The following is a 22,959-nucleotide window of genomic DNA, read 5'->3' on the forward strand; positions in this document are numbered from 1 at the left end:
TACCACTTCAGCGAAATTGTTATCAGATGAAGACAGAAGGTCGGTCTTGTCATCACTCTACCTCACAGTCATCAACAGGAGCGGTGCAAGAAGGCCAAAAGAGGGGGGGGGGGCAGGGGCGACCAATGGTTTATATAAAGGAAACGGAGAACAGAGCAGGGAGGGGTGGGGATGACTACCAATAATTATTCTATAAATCAAAAAAATAAAAAGGATAAAAAGCATTTCCAGGGGGCGATGTCAAAATGTTTTGAGGGCAGGAGGTGACAACCTCCTGTGAATTTTTAATGATTAATAAAAAAAGAAAAAATGACAATAGGGCATCACTCGTGGGTGGCGATGCAGAAAAGGGGGAGGGGGACAGGGTGACCCCCTCCTCCTCTCATGATTCTGCAATTGGTAAAAAAAATAGGGGGGGGGCAAAAATGGAGTCACTTAAATATAACACTCCTGTCATTCTATGGGGGAGAGGGTGGCTTCACCTTTAGAACTATTGCCCCCGCCCCCATTCAAAATCCACTGATGCTGCCACTATTATGTTGTAATGACGATGAGGGATTCTCGTGTTTAAGTGCTTGTAAAAAGTCAGGCCTGGGCGGTGTTATGCTGCCGCCCCCTTCGATTATAGAAGTATTAAAGAAGTGAAGAAAAATAGGAGGAAAGGTTAGAAGAAAACAATATATATACATGATCGAATAAAGAGATATGAGCCTTGTTATTTTATAATAGCCCCAGAAAAGAAGGGGGATAGGAAAATGGGAAGGAAACGAAATAAAAATCAGAAAATATTGGCCGTTTAGCAATAACATCCCTATCATTAAAGTGGAGAAACAAAATGAGGTTATCATGAGTTCACCTCGCCCAAACCGGTAAATTGCCAATTCCTCTACTGCCAACTCGTCCACTCACCACATGGTCTACTGACATTTAGTCTTATGCCATTCCGTCCATCAACATTTCGTCTATCAACCATTTGGTCCAATCAAGACTCTGACTCATCACCAATTCGTCTATGACCATTTCGTCTCATAACCAGTTGGTCTTATATCCATTTCATTTTCATTTATTTTGCCCAATTAACACTAATTAGTTTGGTCAAAATGGACCAAATGGAGTATGGACTAACCGGCTGTTGGACAAGTGGTTATTAGATGAAATGGTGAGTGGACAAAATAGCAAAAAGACCATGTAAATAGTAGACCGAATGATAGTAAACGAGTTCGTAATTGGACGAACTGGCATAGGACCAAATAAAGATAAAATCCCACCCCCTCCCCATATCTAAATACCCAGGTGCTGTCTCTGATTCAGGGTGTATCATTTTCGTAAGATATTTTCGTAACATGGGCCTACAACGAATGTTTGCAAGAATAGGAGACGAATTTCTCTTATCACAGAAGGAAGTATGCATAAGAAAATCCGTCAGCAAAAAATGGAATTCTACAAAAGTCAAACAAAAATAAATAATAACAGCCTTAAATGGGTACAACGAAAGAATGTGGGAAACTTACATGTATTTTTAGCGACTTCACACTCAATAACGTCAGGGATTCAATGGCAATTAATCATTGGTCTGTGCACGGCAAAAATAAAATTGAAGATGGAACAACGTCGCAAGTGATCTATATTCTACACCGCACCAACAACAAAAAGTGTTGGAATCATTAGCGCGCTTTGTGCAAAATGGTCATAAATCCACTGTAAGTAAATAGGGCATTTTAGTAATTACCTCGCCGACGCTTTCAAGAACGCAGAGAATCTGTTGTCAAAAGCCCTTCATCACAAAGCCACAAAGCAGTATAAACCGGTGAATCAAAACAGAAATATCGTCCTGGATTTGTGAACCAACGATATATTTGCACATTTTTTTGTCCAGTCCAAATCTTAAGACGATGTGCTGTCCCGGTCCACCAACTTTCGACCATGACCTTTCATCTGTTTGTTTTCAATAGATTCTGAAATGAATGCTGCACGTCTGCGAAGTAGATTCTAATATGAGGAAGACTCTGTATGGTGAATAATGACCATTATGATGTCAGACGTCCTCCGAAAAAAGTAACACTTTTTTTACGAGAAAAAGTTAAATTTTGCCACTTTGGTCAAGTGTTAACTTGAAGGTTTCTCTGATTTGTATTAAGGCATGTTCGCAATTTCGAAAAATAAAAAGAAAAGTACGAGTTGGTGTTATTCATCGTCGAGCTTTGCAATTTAACATGACGGAGCATGATATTGGTAAAAAAAATATGGGTGTTTAGTATGCCGTTGCTGTGGGTGCGTCGTGGTCTAGTGGTTCTGACTCCCGCCTTTCAAACAGAGGGTATTGGGTTCGAATCCTAGCCATGGCGTATTTTCCTTCAGCAAGAAATTTATCCACACTGTGCTGCACTCGATGCAGGTGAGGTAAATGGGTACCGGCAGGAAGTAATTCCTCAAAAAGCTGTACGCACCAGAATCGATAGACAAGCTTATCCGGGTTATAAGGAGCGCCTTGAGCACCTAGCAAGGTGGATACGTGCGCTATACCAATCCTCTATTGATATTTACAATATTGTGTAATTAAGGATGTCTAAAAACTGGCAAAAGGAAAGCAAAAAGTCAGGAAAATAACTGGAATTAAACAAATAAATAGGGGGTTGGGGGTAACCCCATATATCAACAATTTTTTTTTCTGAATTTCGGAATCTTTAAACATGTTAAGTGATTTACAATACGAATTGTAGACTTAATAACAAAGAAGAAATGCAATACATATTACAAGCTCTTTGCCATATGAAACTCATATATTTCGAGAATTTCCCAGGTTGCGTTTTTCCATTTATTATTTTAGCTTTTTATATTGTTTTTTGTCTTATTTCATGAGATGGAGTGACGAGCTCACAAAATTCATTGGCAAAAACTGGATTGCATCAGCACAAGACAAGCACCATTGGCACCAACTTGAGGAGGCCTTCGCCTTGCTGAACATGATGATTCATTCATTTTACTTTATTTTCTCTTTAATTCATCAATTTATTTCCTTGTGCTTCGTTCTTTCTATTAATTGTGTGTGTGTGGGGGGGGGGGTCAGTGTTAATGCTACTATTGCTATTTCTGAAGATTTTTTTTTAAATAGCTGATAAGCATCATAAATCCACAATGTCGAGTTAACACTTTCTTGCAGTGATCAATCCACTTTAATTTAACAGCAATTGACAGGCGTGTGCGCCCCGAACGACCTTTGTAAATATTCATCGTTTTTTTTTCTTAGTTGTAGGAGAAATAGGTGAATGTTGTTGTATGCATATCTGCATCGAAATGGCGCGTAAATGGAATTAACGAAATTGTATCGAACACGAGTTACCTCTGTTGCTTGGCGATATCGTTGAGTGTGTTTTCATGGCAGTCTGCAGAATGGTGTAATATAATGAATTGGTAAATGACAAAATAGCTAGCTGATGACACTTTAAAATGACATCATGTAGGATAGGGTAAAAGTATCACTGACGACTCATAGTGGGTATTTCAATCGTGTTTAAATAAATGATAAGACAAAAGCATGCGTTATTCTATTTTGCAAATACCTCATTTCTGTGTGTGTGCGCCCTACAAAAAAATCTAAGTGCTAAATTTACACGTTTAATACTTCGTTTTTATAGTGACCGCATTTTGCACGCTGGTTTGCAGTACTTGAAGTGTTAAAAACAGCATTTAAAGTACATAAATTATATTGAGCAAACAAGTGCTGAAAATAAGCACCTCAAAATGATGATTTTAGCATATACACCGTAAGTTCGTTATTTTGGGAAAACGAGGTAGTTTCGAGTAGTTTTGAAAAAAAAAATAGTAAAAACAAAACAAAAACCACACACACACCAACCCATCCCCCCCAACAAAAAAATCAAGCATTTGTACTTTATAGAAACGTGACTTTATCCCCCTTTTGTTAATTTTCTACGAAAATCAGTCTGTCTTTCAGGGCCTGGGGGGCACCACCCCCTGTGATATTTCAAATAGTAAAAGCAAAAGCTCCCCCCCCCCGGAAAACAAAGATAAAAACGGAAATATCTGAAGGGAGAGGTCTTAGACGTTAGGAAGTCTTTATCCCTGTTCAATTAATGATAAAAACGTCATCTTTAGCTGCCCCTCCCCCCATTAAAATACCCTGGCCCTGCTGATACACCACTAGACTACCCCCCCCCCCCACTCTATACAGTGCGTCCCAGAAAAAAAGGAAACCGGGATTCCCATGTCTCTCTTAATCAAATTCAATAAATTATGAAATTTCATTTACATAATCATATAATTCAATTATTCTTTATTTTGAAACCTAACATGAGGCGAAGACGAGTTTGAAATTTTAATTTCAAAACCAGGGTGCGCAGAAAAATTGGACAGGACTGGTTCGTGATACGGAGATCGTGCAGATTCGACGATTGGCTCATTAAGCACTTGTTTTGTATTCTTTGTTAAGCTTTTCTCACTTATCAGTGAAATGAGAGTGGATTCAGATTCACACGTGAGTTTCTGCGAAAATCGTTTCTGATATGCCTCAACGTTTATAATCTGCCATGCGTGAACAATTTGGAAAGCTGTTGGTTTCAAATGAGAGACGAGATTCCAATTTTGCCACGAGTATCAAATATATAGCAAAAACATATTCAATTAAAATCTATCTCTGAAAACGGGTTTCCTTTTTTGTGGGGCGCACTGTATTTTTCACAGCCAGTCACTTGTCATTGTATAGCCTATTTTCTCATTTTGTAGCCCTTTTTTAAGTGGCTACAAAATAGCCTCATTTTGTCCACTGACAGTCTCCCCACTTTCTCTCTCTCTCTCTCTAGTCTTTTCTTGCTTTCTCTGTTTCTTGCAATATTTGAATATGATCTGACTCCCGACCCTAAACTGATTTCTAAGTACTAAATATCTACTATGTGTCTCCAATCAAAAGTTCCAGATTCATGAAGAATTAAACCATGAGCTAAAGTCAATGAATCTTTGACAGGACTGACGTACAGTATTGTGCATTTAATTACTATAAATACTTTAGCATAATAGGCGATCTCCTTGAAGTACACGTGCTTGATCATATCATTAAATCAATCACATTATAATACGTTCTTTGTGACCACAGAAACAACTCATCAATATAATATAAAAAAGTGCAATTAAAAAAAAGATATGCTCTAATTTTGAGTACATTGGAATATCTTGCAAACAATATTATGAAAATGTCAAGAGTTGAAAGACAGAGTTGTTATTAAATACTGAAATATTATTGAATGCATGAATTGATGAAAATGATTATTTCTTATTCTACCCCTCACTTTCTGAAGACGCTCATGTCGATAGCCCAGCAACAGTATATACACACAGAAAAACGCAACTATACATGACAAGATATTTTGAAATCATATCACCAACTTTTTAGTACTGTCAAAATAGATAACCTTCACATCCCAAGGTTCCTACGTCCAATAACACATCTGCTGCGAATAAATTACCTCACAAAATACAGAAATAGATTAAATATGAAAATCATAATGTTAAAAAAAATAAGCTGAAATACATGTATACATGAAATCGACAACTACTTTTCATAGTGCCTTTTAGACTAGCATTTGAAAGGAAAAAGAAAATTTCTAAACAATTTCTAAAAAAAATTCTAAAAAAGTTTCTAAACAATTTTTCTCCTTTGTTTGGGGGGCGTGCTTTTCATATTTTCAATAAATATGTAATTAAGAGAAGATGATAAAGAAAGACAAACATGACAACAATCTTTGCTTCCAAAATACACAAAAAAAGGAAAAGAATAAAATAATAACTTTCCACGTAAAGCCTAAACACACATCACAAACAGAGGGGGCTATTTCACTTATTTTTTTACACAATGCAGACTAGCAACCATCACATACAGAAAAATACAACAACCTTCTAGATCCCTCAAAAGAAATTACAATACTAGAGCCATGTAACATAATATGTACAATAAACTTTACTGCAAGTCTAAGTATTATATCTCAATGAGTTACAATTAAAGGAAAATAAAACCATTATCTAGAAATGCAGTTATGGTCACAATTAGCCGGGATTTCAAAGAGTTAGTTTAATGAAATCATTGTTTGATGCAACTACATGTACATTACAGCTCTAAGTGTGACCCAGAAAATCATTCCAAGACCTATATTTGATTTTCTGATTGCGTGAAAATCAAGATCTGTCAAATTTTTCAGTTGTGCCAATTAGTGGCCATCATTTGCTCCGGCGACACTTCCTCCAATTTTAATATCTCAGAGGGCATAAGGTTAGAGTTAGAAGTGTAATAGAGTTTTGGGTTCAAAATAATGTTAAGATAAAGATTAGGGTTTCATTAGCTTTGGAGGTTATGTTATATGTTCGGCTTTATGTGTAGATTTTCCACTGGAGGAATTGTCGTCGGAGCATATATCTCATGGAAACCGTTTCATTTTGGAGTTGTGATTGAGTTTTGGAGTCGTCTTTAATTTTTGGAGTTGGCGTTTGAATGCAAACCTTTGTTCAACGGGCTCCACATCACATTTAAAATAGTGAAATCCTGCTTTATCACTGGTGTGTCACTTTTAGGCACACTTAGTATACAACCTCCAGTTTCCCGAAACCCATGTCTGTATCTGGGTTGGTAATTTCCCGGAAAAATATAGTTATTTCCTGCTAAGGTGGGAAATAATGGAAAACTTGCATATATTCTTGGAGGTACTTCAGATGTACCCAGAGATATGCTTGAGACAAGAAACAATAGCTGAAAATATTCAAGAAGTATATTTTGTAGCATTTCCCTGCATTTTAAACTATTTCCAATTTTCCTCACAAAAATATTGAAGTGGCATTTACCACCAGTATTCCCCGGTTACACATCGTAATTCCGAAACACGTAAATTGCCTATACCTCGATGTACGTTAATCCGAGGGTTCGTCAATCCGACTTTGTGGTGTTATTCCGAAGGTTCGATAATCCGAAAGCGAAATAAGGTTCGATGTTCCGAAGGTTCGTTAATCCGAAAACGAAATAAGGTTCGTTAATCGTTTTGTCTTCGGACTAACGAACCTTCAGAATTACGAACCTCATTTCGTTTTCGGATTAACGAACCTTCGGAATAACAAAGCTCTTTTTTTTTCGGACTAACGAACCTTCGGATATACGAACCTTCGGAATATCTGAACCTTCTCCTGCCAACCCTGGTCTGAATGTAACAGACCAATCAGAGTCATTTTCCCTGAGGTGACCTGTTGGAGATACTTACTAAAATCTCCTACTGAAGCTTTATGGGCACATCATGGTCTAGTGGTTCTGGCTTTCGCCTTTCAAACAGAGGGTTGTGGGTTGGAATCCTAGCCATGGCATGTTTTCCTTCAGCAAGAAATTCATCCAAACTGTGCTGCACTCGACCTAGGTGAGGTGAATGGGTACCCCGCAGGATAATTCCTTGAATGCACGAGCGCTGAAAGGCAGCTCAAGCTAAGGCCGGGTAATAATAATAATAATAACAATGCGCCTCAGAATAGATTGTTTTTAGATGGATGGCGCTATACAAATGCCTATCATTATTATTTTAATTAAATTTGATTTGATACAAGAAAATATATTGAAAAAAATATTGAAGCGCTTCATGAACCAATCATCAGACTTCAGTTTTGTCAAGATATCATATAAGTCTTTAAAAAAAAACATGGCTAACCCCCCCCCCCGAATAATAATCTTCTATCACATTCATGCATGGAAAATACAGAATGTGATCTAAATATAAATATGTTCTTTATAATTCTGATAATCTTATATACATATACATGAAACAATTCAACCCTGAATTTGAATAAATACTAAATAAAACATCAATCATCCTCTAATAGTTCCTGCAGATCCCTTAGTAATTCATCAAGTCTATCATCTTCAAGTAAATTAGTTGCTTTTGACTGTTCTTGAAGGGTGTGCGCCTCCTTCTCACTAGGTCTATTTTCTTTCTTCCTTTTGAAATCTTTTCTCAGTCCACTTCCTAATAGAGCATCTTCAGTTCTCGTTTGGAACTGAATTATTTTATCATCCATTTTCTCTTCTATTTCTCCCTCCCCTTCTTCTTTCTTCTCCATGTCATTTGCTGTATTGCTCGAGCTCTTCCCAAGCAAGTCCGTATCGATTCTCTTCTGCAATTGTATAACTTCATCCACTAAATCCTTTTCTTCCTCCTCCTCTTCTTCTTTCTCTTCTATGTTACCCAGCTCTCTATCCCTTAGCAGCGCATCCTCGATCCTCTTCTGGAAATGGATAATTTCCTTCTCTTCCTCCTCTTCTTCCTCCTCCTCTTCTTCCTCTTCTTCTTTCTTCTCTATCATGTTTACCAACTCTCTATCCCCTAACAGTGCATAGTCTGCCTTCTTCTGGTATTGGACAAGCACGTCCTGGTTTGTCTTTTCGGCATACTTGTCTTGATGATGAAGGGACCCTGTCATTGCTATCTTCTTCGAGGTGTCCATTTCCTCAACCAACTCGACCAATAGCCGCAATGTGTCCACATCCAGCGAACGTAATATGCGAAGGATATCAGTGTTGGTCAACTCATTGCTTCGTCCGTCAAAGGCCACATCCCCAAGTCCTTCTCTCTTTGCTCCTCCTTCTTGCAAATTGATCCCTCTGACGTCTTCCTCCAAACCTACATCCACCTCTCTACCTTCCATCACTGTGTCCTCCATCACGTTGTCCAGATCAAAGTCCCGACCAAGCATCATCAGAGACTCGTCATCCAGAGAGTTCAGGTACCTGAGGATCGGATCATTGGCATCCAGTCTTCTAGCGAACATGGCTAGCTTGACAAGACCCTGATTGCTGAGGAGGTTCCCATCAAAGTACTCTGTACCTATTCCTCCTGTGATCTTGTTGATGTTGTGGGCTCGGTTAGGCGGTAGGGGGACTCCATTAGCGATGTCCTCAAGGTCTAGGTTGATCTCTTCGCTATCCAGTTGTTCTTGGTTGTATATTTTCCTGATGGTGTTCCAATCACTCTTACCTGAAGACATACAAGAAAACAAAATGCTGGTGAAAGCAAACCCTACATTTCCATGGCAGGAAGTGTTATTGTTGCCAAAGAATGATTACTATGTGGGAATGTTATCAAGGCTGGTAATATGAAACTGCAATTGGCAATCATGATCACTGTTGTATAGACACATTGTGCAACATAACCACTATCATTTTGAATATGTTCTTCAGTGTATCAACTGCATCAAGTATGATCCTGAGGACTTGTAGATGAATGTGACAACAAAAGGAACCACAGATTGAAAATAAAGGCAAATAAGGCAGTGAAAGAAACTTACACTCAATCAAGAATAAAATGTACATGTAACTTCAAGGTCAAGTCCACCCCAGAAAGATGTTGATTTGAATCGAAAGAGAAAAATCAAACAAGCTTAACACTGAAAGATTCACCAAAATCGGGTATTAAGTAAGAAAGTGCACAACTCAGTGACATGCAAATCAGCCTTGCTCACTATTTCTTTTGTTCTTTTTGTTTGAATTACACAATATTTCAATATTCACTGATTTGACATTTTACTGATTTGACAATGTTAAATCAATGGTAAAACCTCATGTTCTGGGAGAAATCAATTTTTGTTGCGCATTACAGGAGAAAATTATATTAATTTCATATTTTACATAATAAAATACAAAAGAAATAGTGAGTGGGTGATGTTATCAGTCCCCATATTTGCATACCGATGTGCATATGACTATATTGTGAAATTAAGCGAAACTTTAGAATGTCATAACTTTCTTATTTTACACCCGATTTTGATGTAATTTTCAGTGAACATTATGATTACTCAGAACATTATGATTGCTGGATTTTTCACTTTTTATTCAAGTCAACTGTTTGTCAGGGTGGACATGTCCTTTTCGTTCTTCAATCGAAATCAATGTGTAGGGAGGTGTTTTACAAAGTTATTGCCAATGTGCATGTGATATGGGCAATTCCACAGGTTGGGACAAATCATGTAACGTGAGTAACCGACATATTCCAAAGATTTGCCAGGAGCATAATAGAATTTCCCAAGTTTTGTTTTTATACAAAGGATAGTCAGACTGTGTACTTTGTTGTGATACGGAGATGTTTAGTTCCTATCAATAATAATGGAGTTACAGCTCCAAGTATGAGTCAAGGTGTCTCCAAATGTAACGTGAGTAACCGTGGAATAGCCCATATGTATTTTGGGATCTTATTGCTGATTACTTGCTAGAGCGAATTCCCTAAAGGCAACCGCACACCTTATGATTGGTCTGCGACCCGATTTCAGAATAAAATGTAGTAGAATTTGATGATAATATTGAGACTTGGAATATCTTACTGTGTAATGTTCTAAATCCCCGTACGAATTCCTATGTTCAAATCTGTGAAAATGCTCTCATCCTTATAAGAATAAAAGCGAATTTAATATCTATTAGTAATGACGTCATAGCAGTCATACGATTGGCTACAATTTGAAAATAATTTGGCCGTTACTGCAATCTTTCAATATGGTTCTTTCTAGTATTTTTTTCCATTAATTTTAACCTCAAATAAAATGATATGTTCCATTCACATTTAAAGAAAAAAGGGAAAGTGCTATTTGTTCTAAAATCGGATCGCGAACAGTCGTAAGGTGTGCGGTGGCCTAATGCATGATCTGACCAATGCGGTGATGTGTTAATACTGCAGGCTAGTGACATATCAAGTGTAATTTCTAGACTGGATTTACATGTTAATCTTTGTTGACCAAACCTGCCCCCCCCCCCTAAAAAAATCAAATGTTGCTCGACCAAATATTCTAAAATCACAGATGTCAACCCTCCCCATTTTATCATAAGGCTCTTGAAAACTTGTGCCCTCCGCTATAATAGTGGACGGCAGGAGTCTATTAATTAATAATAAATACCACCACCTCCCCCTAAAAAAATGAAATATTGTGTGAAAATGCATACATACCATACATTTAACTATTACGAAATAAGTATGTTAACATAATGGGAACTAACTGCAAAATACATGTAAGGCTCAAACATAATATGATGTCGCTTGGAAATTTTCCCTAATTCTAATCTCCAAAAGTTGTCCTCCTTGTATATTCCACTCAAAATCTGATTAAAAACACCACTTACCCGCATCATCGGGATTGACAGCAGGATTCCTGTCCTCATCCTCCTCACCTTCCGCCTCTTCATCCACCACGGTGGTAGCCCCTTTAGCCTCGTCAACATCTGCAAGCTCACGGGGCTCACTGACTCCATATATGGTCATACCCCACATGCTCAGAGTAGCACGGTGGAATTCGACCCGAGGATACAGCTCGAGCTCCTCGTCTTCGGGCTGATCTGCATTCTCAGGGGTCGGGTTGTATCTAGGAAGTTAAAGTAGGGGGAAATAGTTATTGGAACATGTTTCATTTTAATAATGATCTTGTGTGCTTAATGGACCCCTCCCGCAAGTTAAGTTAGAGTTAACTCAAGAAGACATTAAAACAAATTACCTTGGTAAAGATTTCAGTGTTCACGACACTGCAGCAGCTGTTGCCGCTGACATAAAAAAAGCAGCACCAAAAGTCTTGCTAGACTAAAGCAGGCAAAACAAAAATGAAGTCTGCTGTTTGAGCACAGGTGGGGGAGCAATTCACGAAACAAATAGAGATTTTCACAGACTTGTATGTTGAAATCCTTTCATGTGATTGGCTCAGAACAAAATTCAGGGTGAAAATCACTTGCTACTTGTTTCATGAAATATTCCCCAGGGGCCCGTCTTACAAAGAGTTACAATTGGTCTAATCAATCGTAACTCTATGGAAATCCATCAGTGTCATAAATTTTTCTACAGGAAATTTGCACGTAAACAAAGAGAAGCACAGTAATATTTTAAGAAAACAATTAATGCATGAATACGCATCATAGCTAGAAAATATTTTGAATAAACATACAACCGGCGACTTCACCGACGCACACACCACCGCCACCTACACCTCGCTATAACCTTCGCCGACGACTCAACACCACATCCGTACACCAGGCCACCCACTCACCTGCCAAAGCCTACCCGACAAGTCCGCCGACCAACACGCACAGAGCGCCACCACTGATGTATCTTCTACGCCACCGACACACACACACGCCACCATAACTCGCCCCGCCGTCTACACACCACGTCCGCATACCAACACCAACTTGTACCCGCAAAAACTGCTGACCCACGCACATAGCACCACCTACGACGTCAGCCCGCCGTGACCGCCGGCCCAGCGCTTTCCCCTGCACGCACGCCACAAGTACCCCCACACGCCGAGCGAACACTCACTCCTGAAGACGGACAGTCAACCTGCCCGAAACGTCGAGTCTTTCTACTCGCCGACTCAAGCCAGCATCTCCTCATCCACCCTACTACTCAAGCTGTTTTAAACTCCTCAATCTCTTCTGGTTTACAGTCCTACATTCAAGAAAAGAATACTCTACTCTCAAATCTCCACTTTCTCGCCTATCCATTTCCTTTTTCTTCTTCTATCCACTGTTTCTATAACACTCCACATGGTGTACTGTAATCCACATCAGCGAAAACCGTACTGGTACCCATCTCCAAATCAGTCTACAAACCTGAATTCCAGGGTCCAGTCTCCGTTCGGGTCCTCACCCCAGTTATGAACGGTCATGAAAGGCCAGTCAGTCAGGCCCTCGGTGTGGCTATCGTGGATCCGGGTGTCGATGAGCCGAGATGGTGTACCGAACGGAGAGTAGAGAACTAGGCTGATGTCGCCGCGACGGTAGGCCTGGAGGCTTACGTACGATTTGACGTGCTCCATGCTGCGGACGCTGGGGCAGTTCACAGAGATGGTGACGTTCTTGGTATCACCCTGGCGGAGAGATCTGATGGGATGACAAGAAAGTGGGATGGAAGTGTGATTGAGATGGGGAATGAACAGAAGATCAGGCTCCTGTCTTACAAAGAGTTACAATTGATCCAATCAATCGTAACCATACAGAAATCCATCAGTGTTGTAAATTTATTCTACAGGAAATTTGTGAAATGCTCTTTGTAAACAAGGGGGAACACACCAAATTGTCAAGAAAACAATTAATTCACATACATACATCATATTCAGAAAACATTTATTGAACAAACATGCATTTTAGATGTGGGCGTTGCTGGCTTTCCATAATTATGGATGATCAGATCTATCCAACTTTTTGTGTTAAAGACGGGGCCCATGGGTCCGTAACACAATGGTAAGCAATTAATCACTAAATGAAATGGTCTAGCAAAACCATCGTTGCATGTGCATTTGCCCCGGGGGGGGCCACTTCCATTCACGAGTGGATACCATGCGTGACCATGGGGTCTCGAAAAGCACCCTAAACACGTAATTTCCATATTCTGAAAATGCACCCCTTAACAAGTATTGGCGTGTGAAACACTACCCTTAACAAGTATTGGAAACAAAACGATACTCTTGGCAAATATTCCCTGAAATGAACCCCTAAACAAGTACAGGAATGTTTTATTGTTACGGGTCCTTCGGTCGTCGGCTTTACCTTACTAGTATTTGGTTTAGTACGACCCCACCTTCTACACCTCGCGCAAATAGGACTCTAAACACGTAGTATTTGGGCAAAAGGACATCCTTTATAAAACATTTTAATTTTGTTTATCATCCCCGCAAATTCGACCCTAAACACGTAATTTTCCTAGCGAAATAGATACCCTTTTTTCATTATTTTTGTGTTTTTGACACCCTTATCACGTTACGTACGTAACGTGCCCTATCGTGAAAAGGACATCCTTTTTACGTGTTTTTTTTGGTCGCGCATGGTATCCACTCGTCAATGTAAGTGGCCCCCCCGGGGCATTTGCTCAGTAGACTGACTATGATCCAATCAGAATTGTTCTTTCAAAAGTAATTGCTAACCTATGTGTAATGGGGCTCCAGATTGGATAGGAAGAAGAATGGTCAAAGACAACATAATAACAAGAATATGGCGGAAGCAAAGGACATTAGGGTACAAATGCAAAACATTACAAGCAGATGAAATGAGAGGGAAACGATTACAAAATTGAATGAATGGCATTATTGGAATATATTGTCCTAAATCTGATAACACTCATCAAAATGTAGGAGACTTCAAGACTGCATGTCCATGATATATGGTATAGTAACTATTTTATCGAGGTTGTTTGAGTGATTCTCTCTTCAATATTAGACAGTCATAAGCCTACCCTGAATAGCACTTCACCAACATTTGTCTTCTGATAACCTTCTGTAATTTTAATTGGCTGAGCATTTAACCATTTGTCACCTTGATTTTGATAAGTTGGGAAGCATGGGAACCTGACCTTTACAACGCTATTCTGCCGGAAAAAGGACTGTTTCAAATCAGACATCCCACAAGTTCTCTCATGAAATGCTCCCCTCGTTCTGTTTTAGTGGCTGGCTCGAGGAGAGGAAAGCCGAAGAAGGCATTGAAGAGAATGGAGGAGGAGAGGGTTGGGATGAGGATAGAAGATGAGCTGAATCAGGCAAAGTGGATGGAGGGGGTAAGGCGATTGCTGGGAGCATGAGGTGAATTCGACCACACCTGTTTAAGAGGACAAAACCAGATTTAAAACTCAGAATTGATGATGATGATTTGTCTGAGCTAAATGAAGTGGGAAAATCTTCATTTTTTTTATTATGCATTTATCCTAAAAATCATTTTAACTGTTGCTATTCTGGACTAGATGTAACTTACAGGTCTGGGAAGACCGGATCCACCTCGCACATTTCCTGCGGGCCAACGAGATCCCAGGTGAGGGCTAGTTCCACCATCTTGCCTGCGTCCAGGACTCCAAAACCAAAGTCGTGATGGACGTGGAGTCCGGCTCCGTTGATGCTCCAGCCGTCGTTGTAAGGCTGGGGAATCTTACTGCCTTCAGTGATGAGGTACTGTAAATCTCTCCATGTCAGTTGAGGACTAGAGAAACACAACAACGAGAAAGAGGAAATGATCGGCATGTGCAAGGAAATGGGGAGAGTGTCTTGGAGTGTTGTGGCCCAGTGGATAAGTCTTCTGACTTTGAAACAGAGGGTCGTGGGTTCGAATCCCAGGCATGGCGTGATTTCCTTCAGCAAGAAATTTATCCACATTGTGCTGCACTCAACCCAGGTGAGGTGAATGGGTACGGAGTAGGATTAATTCCTTGAATGCATGAGCGTTGAAAGGCAGCTCAAGCTACAGCCGGGGTAATAATAACAACGCGCCTCGGAATAGAATATTTCTAGATAGATGGCGCTATATAAATGCAAATTATTATTATTATTATGATGAAAATCTATATTTCATTGTTTGAAATAGACATGAAATACTCCAAAACTTTGCTTTGCCCAATTGATTGTGGGCCCGGCAGTCACTGTGCGGCACCAGATCGATGAGGCTCTATCCCTTTAATCGTTTTAACGCCAAACAGGGTAGCAGCAACTCCCATCTTTTAACGTCTTTTGGTCTGACGAGGCCGGGGTTTGAACCCCCAACCTCCCGGTTGTGAGACAGACGCTCTACCAACTGAGACAAAACAGGTTCATGAAGTGATTGTCAGTGTTATAAGCTACTGAAAGCCCATGCATCTGATTGGCTGGGAGAGAATATTTGTCAGTGAAACTCAAGAGACAAAATAATGATAATAATAATATACAAAATGATATATGCTCTCAACACCAACACAATACTTGACACTACCCATGATATCTGTATATGTCACTTTTTTCAACCCCCTACTGGTGCTGGGTCGAATTTTAATAGGCAACACGATTATGCTCTCGACACCAACACTCTACTTGACACCACCAACAATCTTTGTATATCATTTTTGTCAAGCCACGATTAGTGTTGGGTCAAATCTAGGCAACATGATGCTCTCAACACCAACACGAGATATGACACCACCCACAATCTGTGTATATATCATTTTTGTAAGCCCATAAAAGGTGTTGGGTCTAATCTACACATCATGATGTATGGTCTCAACACCAACACTGTACTTTACACCACCCACAATCTGTGTATATATCATTTTTGTAAGCCCATAAAAGGTGTTGGGTCTAATCTACACATCATGATGTATGGTCTCAAAACCAACACTCTACTTGACACCACCAACAATCTTTGTATATCATTTTTGCCAAGCCACGATTGGTGTTGGGTCAAATCTAGGCAACATGATGCTCTCAACACCAACACGAGATATGACACCACCCACAATCTGTGTATATATCATTTTTGTAAGCCCATAAAAGGTGTTGGGTCTAATCTACACATCATGATGCATGCTCTCAACACCAACACCCTACTCGACACCACAAATTACACCCTTAGTTTTGTGTTTGACCACTCACTTTGCCTGCAGCACTACAGCAAACATTCCCGAGGCTAGAGGGGCTGCACTGGACGTTCCAACAAAGGCAGTGGTGCAGTTTCCATACAGGTCTGTGGTAGTCTGCACAATCAAGAGGAAACAATTACTGACCATGAAAGTAAAGAGACAAAGAAGACATCAGGAACCACCATACCTTGAACTCAGGTTGAATTTAAACTTTGGTCTAAAGTTGCAGTTTTACTATGGATAGCAAATTCTGACACAAATCTTTAGCAGTAGAGATCCAATATATCATCACGTCTGTTGCTTGTATCATTCATGACTGGTCTTGGAATAATACATGAATTAATACATTCAGTGTTGTCTTGTTTTAGACAATCATTTTTTCTTAAGTTTGATCAGTTTTATACATCATATAGGCAACAATAACATTCTAATTTCACCTAAAAATTCCTCTTGGTTGTGTAACACAGCATGTGGCCAGGTGGTGACACAACATTTGCTCCTGTAACATTTGTTCCGGCCTTAGCATCTCAGAGGGCGTAGGGTTAGATCGAGGATTGTAATAGAGTTTTTGGTTCCGAATGATGTAAAGATAAAGAATATGGTTTGATTAGTTTTGGAGGTTAGGTTTTATGTTTGACTTAACGTGCAGAATTTCCATTGGAGCAATTGTCTCTGAAGCAATGAAACCTGCCAGGGAAGCATATGCATTCTTACCACAAGGTTCCACCTGAAGTTGCCATTCCTCAGGTCACCAACGGTCGCAGGACCCCCAGAGAGTGTCACAGCCATGATGGCCGGACAGGACTCCACAAAATAGCTTGGTCGGCCATGGTCGTTGATGGCACTGATGGCGATGGTATGGATGTCACCAACGTAGCCGTCTGCCCCGCAGTGGTCGTCGTCATTGCCACCGTTGCCAGCCGCCCAGACGAAGATGGACCCCTTCCCGTTGCGACCCTAAAAGAGAAAAAGATACATTACCGTAAGGTTTAAAAGTTTTCTTTAGAGGGATTAGGGAGTGTCAGAGGTACATTTTTGGACAATGTGATATTCAATGCTGACCAAATATCGCTGATCAAAAGCTTGCTATTACCTTACTATCAGTATCAATATTACTCACATCAGCACTAGAAGCAGTTTTATCATCTTCATTATCAGCAAAATCACCACCATCATTACCACGGCTGCTCCCATCATTATCAATCATCATTTCATCACCACAATCTACGCAGACACTTTACCCATCACTTATAATAAAGAATGTTATCATCATCATCATCCCCACCAACACCACCATCACCATCATCACCATCATCATCATCATCATCATAACCATCACCATCATCATCATCACCATCATCATCATCTTCACCATCACCATCATCACTACCATCACCATCATCATCACCATCATCATCATCACCATCACCATCATCATCACCATCATCATCATCATCACCATCACCATCATCATCCTCATCATCATCACCATCACCATCATCATCACCACCATCATCACCACCATCACCATCATCATCATCACCGCCACCATCACAATCACCACCAGTATCCCCCTGTCGTACTCACTGTTTTCGCTCCATGCTCAAACGCCTCCTTCGTCAAGGTGTGTGGCATCTCAAACCTGATCCCATCGTCAACGGGTCCCCAGCAACAGCTATAGATGTCAATGTGGCTGTTGTTGAACTGGAGGGCCTGGGATGTCAAACGATCAGTGGCGCCACCGTCCAGGATTCTAATACCTGAAACAAGAGATCAAAGAACATGAACAAGGGGAATGCCTCTGGCCGTCTCACCTGCATCACGCAGTTCAATATAGCAGCAGTGCTGACTTTGAAAACTACTCTAACTCGCACAAGATGTTCAGTGATACATGGTTACTCTTATGTCCACTTTTTATGAACTAGACCAATAAACTTACACAGATATGATGGTTATTCAACAAAAAAACCCAACATGGCCAAAGTTCATTGACCTTACATGACCTTTGACCTTGATCATGTGACCTGAAACTCACACAGGATGTTCAGTGATACTTGATTACTCTTATGTACAAGTTTCATGAATCAGATCCATAAACTTTCAAAGTTATGATGGTAATTCAACAGATACACCAAATTCGGCCAAAGTTCATTGACCTTTGACCTTGGTCATGTGACCTGAAACGCGCACAGGATGATCAGAGATACTTGATTACTCTAATGTCCAAGTTTAATGTACTAGACCAATAAACTTTCAAAGTTATGATGGTAATTCAACAGATACCCCCGATTCGGCCAAAGTTCATTGACCCTAAATGACCTTTGACCTTAATCATGAGACCTGAAACTTGCACAAAATGTTCAGTGATGCTTGATTACTATTATATCCAAGTTTCATGAATCACATCCATAAACTTTCAAAGTTATGATGGGAATTCAACAGATATCCCCAATTCGGCCAAAGTTCATTGACCCTAAATGACCTTTGACCTTGGTCATGTGATGTGAAACTCCTGCAGGATATTCAGTGATACTTGATTAACCTTATGTCCAAGTTTCATGAACTAGGTCCATATATTTTCTAAGTTATGATGACATTTCAAAAACTTAACCTCAGGTTAAGATTTCGATGTTGATCCTCCAACATGGTCTAAGTTCATTGACCCTAAATTACCTTTGAACTTGGTCATGTGACATGAAACTCTAATAGGATGTTCAGTAATACTTGATTAACCATATGGCCAAGTTTTATTAACAAGGTCCATATACTTTCTAAGTTATGACGTCATTTCAAAAACTTAACCTCAGGTTAAGATTTGATGTTGACGCCGCCGCCGTCGGAAAAGCGGCGCCTATAGTCTCACTCTGCTTCGCAGGTGAGACAAAAATGAAAACATGTGGGTAATATGAGAATTCATATTTTCTTGTTCGAAACAGAATTCTGAAATAGAAATACTCCAAAAATTTATTTAGCCGCAAGGTTCGTTTTTTCATAAGAAAACCTGGAGTATTTCACAGATGCAACATGACACTGTCAACTTTAATGACAGTTATATGACATCTAGAAAGATCCTTGGCATTTGATTGGTTGTTTGATATCGATCATTCGGACCATTTTACAATGACGTCATCGACTGTGCAATTTAGGATCCATTCATCATGCAATTTTGGATCCATACGATTTTGTCCATTGCACGCGCGCATTGTAGCGACAATCAACAGCCCGAGCTGGCACTGCATGATCATATTTGTGCATCAAAATTGATAAATTTCCTATGAAAAACAATATATTTTAAGTGTCATATAAACCAAATAATGAATGTTTCTTCATTCGTGCATTGGACAGAATATTTCATTCGGTGAAAGATGAAATGAATGATCCATTCAACTCGGCTATGCCTCGCTGAATTGATCTTTTCATCTGTCACCTCATGAATTATTCTGTCCATTGCACTCATAAACATTCATTATTTGTATATTATTTTCTTTGTAGACATGTTTCATGTGATAAGGAAGTGAATAGATATGACCATGTGTACAGTTGAACTTTGAATGTATCTTTTAATAATTCACTTAAAAACTTCAATTCTTTTATCTTGAAGTTTAAAATAGACCACCTTCTGGAACTCAAACTAAGGTTATTTGGGCACAGACACACGAGGTCAGAAACTTTATGAAACTGCCCAAGAAAAAAAATATCAATGCTCACCTCCGATGCTAGCTTCATAGGCCACGCCCACTCCGCAGATGCTGTTATTGGCTGCAGCGGCTACCTCTCCAGCACATCTTGTACCGTGACTGAACACAATAAAAACATTACACATTGAAAAGCCAATTAAAAAATATACACCGAACGAATTCGGCCCCATTTTCATGTAAAAGAATTATTACGGGAAGTTATTTTCCAAGAATCAATCATGATAATGTTGCTTCTGGAAAAAGTGGTCAGGTGTAATAGATATTCCGTACTGCAACTGTTCTGGTCTTTAAGACGGGGACCCCCTCATGGTGACCTAAAGAAATGTGTCATGTGACCACATTGATCAGAATCACATTGTTGTTTTCAGGTTACTGCCGTTTCACCCTTAACTCAGTTGGAGAAAATTAAAGTAAGACTAAACTTTGGACTTGAAGCTTAAAGAAGATGGTTCCATTCTTGATTTGATGTATCTTCAAAAATAAATGCTCCTTTATAAATAACATGATTCATACCATCACACTGAATGACTGAAAATGCATAACATGAAATAAAGCATACAATGCACAGGCTTGTATGGAGAACTTTTGGCAATATTTGAGAGACACATGTATTTATCATCATTCAAACACATGTGGGGGGAGGGGGGATTTGTCGCATTATATCTGAACGACACTCGTCTACTATCACAGTCTGACTTTCAGACTAGAGGAAATGAACTGATATTACATAATGGAGCTGTTCATTGCTAGATTTTTATCCAGACTCAAATGTTCCCAAACTGTTTGCTCAATAATTAAACACGAAAATGAATTAGAGGTCGAGCAGTGTGGATGAGCCAATGAGACAAATGCCTATCAAGTATGTGGATACTTACCGTACTTGACTAGCAGGCTTGTTATAATCAGGGGTGGGGCTGTGCTCATTGCTTACATTGTTGAAATCAAAACTTGCATACATGTCCTACATATTAAAAAAAAACACAAGAAAATGTTAGTTTACAATGTTGAATTTCACCAACACTGTACTTGTGTATTGTATATAGTCTGTTTTCCTTGGACAAATGTGATTGGTTACCAGCAACATACGGCTACACTGTATATTCGTCTGACACTATAAAACACTCTAAAAACACAGAAATAGCTGTGGTTCACTGAGCCGATCATTCTGTGCTGTCAGATTGTTCTAGTACACTGCTAGATGACATTGCACAAAAAGCATAATGTATGTTAAAGGAGTATTAATTGAACTCATTGTGCTTTTTTGGTGGCAATATTTGCACATTTATGTTTCGTTTCATTTTTGCACAAGCATGCATTTCCCATATAATGTACCTTTACCCCAGAACATTCATAGGCTTTCTTTTTTTCCCAGTACTTTCCAGCATGTTAGGTTCTACACACATGGCACGTACGTATGAAAATGCATTCGCTCTATCTTTCAAACCTTTCAAGGAGAGCATCATGTACATAGATATCATGACCTACTTTAACTATCTACTATTTGTGCAAAATTGACAAACAAAATGTGCTGCTTTGCAGGCTCTGATTCATGTATTACAAATGTGTTGATTTTTATTAGCTATTATCTTGAAAGTTATGAATGAGAGCCATATTCACATGCTTTATATCGTTAAGAAATCATTTTTGATAGCACAAAAATTATGTTGGGTGCCTGATTTTAAGACTTATTTTGTCTTCCTTGGCTCCCCCAAAGTATTACTTTTGATCAACTCGGTTCACTTTCCTTTTTCAATTATGTTTGTTTAATCCTATTTTGTACATATTTGTGATGTTTCTATATTATTGTGGAAATAAATGATTTGATTTGATTTGTATTTAAGTCTTTGGAGAAATCTAAATGGACAAATTTTACTGTTTTCTAGCCCGTTTTCAAAAGGGCTACAAACAGCTATAAGAGGGAGAGAACATAGCTACAAAAGGGAGAGAAAACAGCAAGTTGCTCTTTGTATAAAAGAGGAAGCCCCATTGATTGATACATGCATGCTTTAAAAAGCACTAAAGCAGGAGAGCTATTCTATATTCTTTAATAAGAAAACAAATCACTTCAACCTAATGAGATGATATGAGAATAAAAGGAAGAGGATGGGAAAATCAATAATCCTTTTCTTTATCAAATTTTACCCAGGTTTAGGTTTCATTGTTGGAAGCCATGACTCAATGCAGCTAGATACAAAAGAGCGTTTACCACAGACACTGGAGCCAGGTCAAAGTAACTCCCCTAATCTTTGTCACTATTGATTGAGTTGTCTGATCAGATTGTCAAGATTTTATCACTAGAAAGCTTGTATAATCATCGGTGCATAAGTACATGTAATAATAATATGAACATTTGTAATGCGCCAGTATCCATCATAAAAAGATGCTCATGGTGCAATAAAGAAAAGGAAAAAGAAAGAGAAAGATATAAAACCTACTAAAAAGGGGGGATAGCGAATACCTAAAAGCTTGAGTGAATAACCAGGTTTTCAGAGAACTTTTGGCAAAAACATGACCAAACAACAACAAAGTATTCCATCAAAATAATCAGAAATTTCAGAAAACATTCAACATGTTTTACAATTGTATGTACTGTTTTAGTTCTTGGTTGAAATAAAAGAGAGTTTTATGCCCTGAAGAGGAGTTCGCTGCAGAAATATTGCAATATACAGGAGGATTGGGTTTAGAACTTGACCTCAGGTTTGTTCTATGGGTGTGTTTTCAAACCGCCTCGAAGTTTATCAGCACCAGGTATTTTTCTGATCAGGAAATCTGCCCTGATCTACCCCGTTCAGAAAATACCAGGTAATTTTGACAGTGTGGAAGCAAATTACACGTATTTATATCCCTGAAAGAAAATACCAGCTAAAAAGTAGGTACATGTCAAA

At 39.1% G+C, this 22,959-nt stretch overlaps 1 protein-coding gene across 2 annotated transcripts in view; it reads right to left on the reverse strand.

Moving 5' to 3' along the window:
• Positions 1-7,648: 7,648 nt before the first annotated feature.
• LOC121414232 (PC3-like endoprotease variant B) overlaps positions 7,649-22,959 on the reverse strand; it is a 35,804-nt gene continuing 20,493 nt past the window's right edge. For both annotated transcript variants that reach the window (XM_041607343.1, XM_041607342.1), the window contains exons 7-15: positions 20,950-21,035; positions 20,085-20,173; positions 17,964-18,136; positions 17,091-17,333; positions 16,390-16,490; positions 14,750-14,971; positions 12,620-12,889; positions 11,144-11,382; positions 7,649-9,014 (exon numbers count right to left, since the gene is read on the reverse strand). In XM_041607343.1, the coding sequence (XP_041463277.1) occupies positions 7,846-9,014; positions 11,144-11,382; positions 12,620-12,889; positions 14,750-14,971; positions 16,390-16,490; positions 17,091-17,333; positions 17,964-18,136; positions 20,085-20,173; positions 20,950-21,035 (2,592 nt within the window). In that variant the 3' untranslated portion in view covers positions 7,649-7,845. The remainder of the gene's footprint in view (positions 9,015-11,143; positions 11,383-12,619; positions 12,890-14,749; positions 14,972-16,389; positions 16,491-17,090; positions 17,334-17,963; positions 18,137-20,084; positions 20,174-20,949; positions 21,036-22,959) is intronic.

The sequence above is a fragment of the Lytechinus variegatus genome, chromosome 4 (genome assembly GCF_018143015.1).
Source record: "Lytechinus variegatus isolate NC3 chromosome 4, Lvar_3.0, whole genome shotgun sequence".
Taxonomy (NCBI): domain Eukaryota; kingdom Metazoa; phylum Echinodermata; class Echinoidea; order Temnopleuroida; family Toxopneustidae; genus Lytechinus; species Lytechinus variegatus.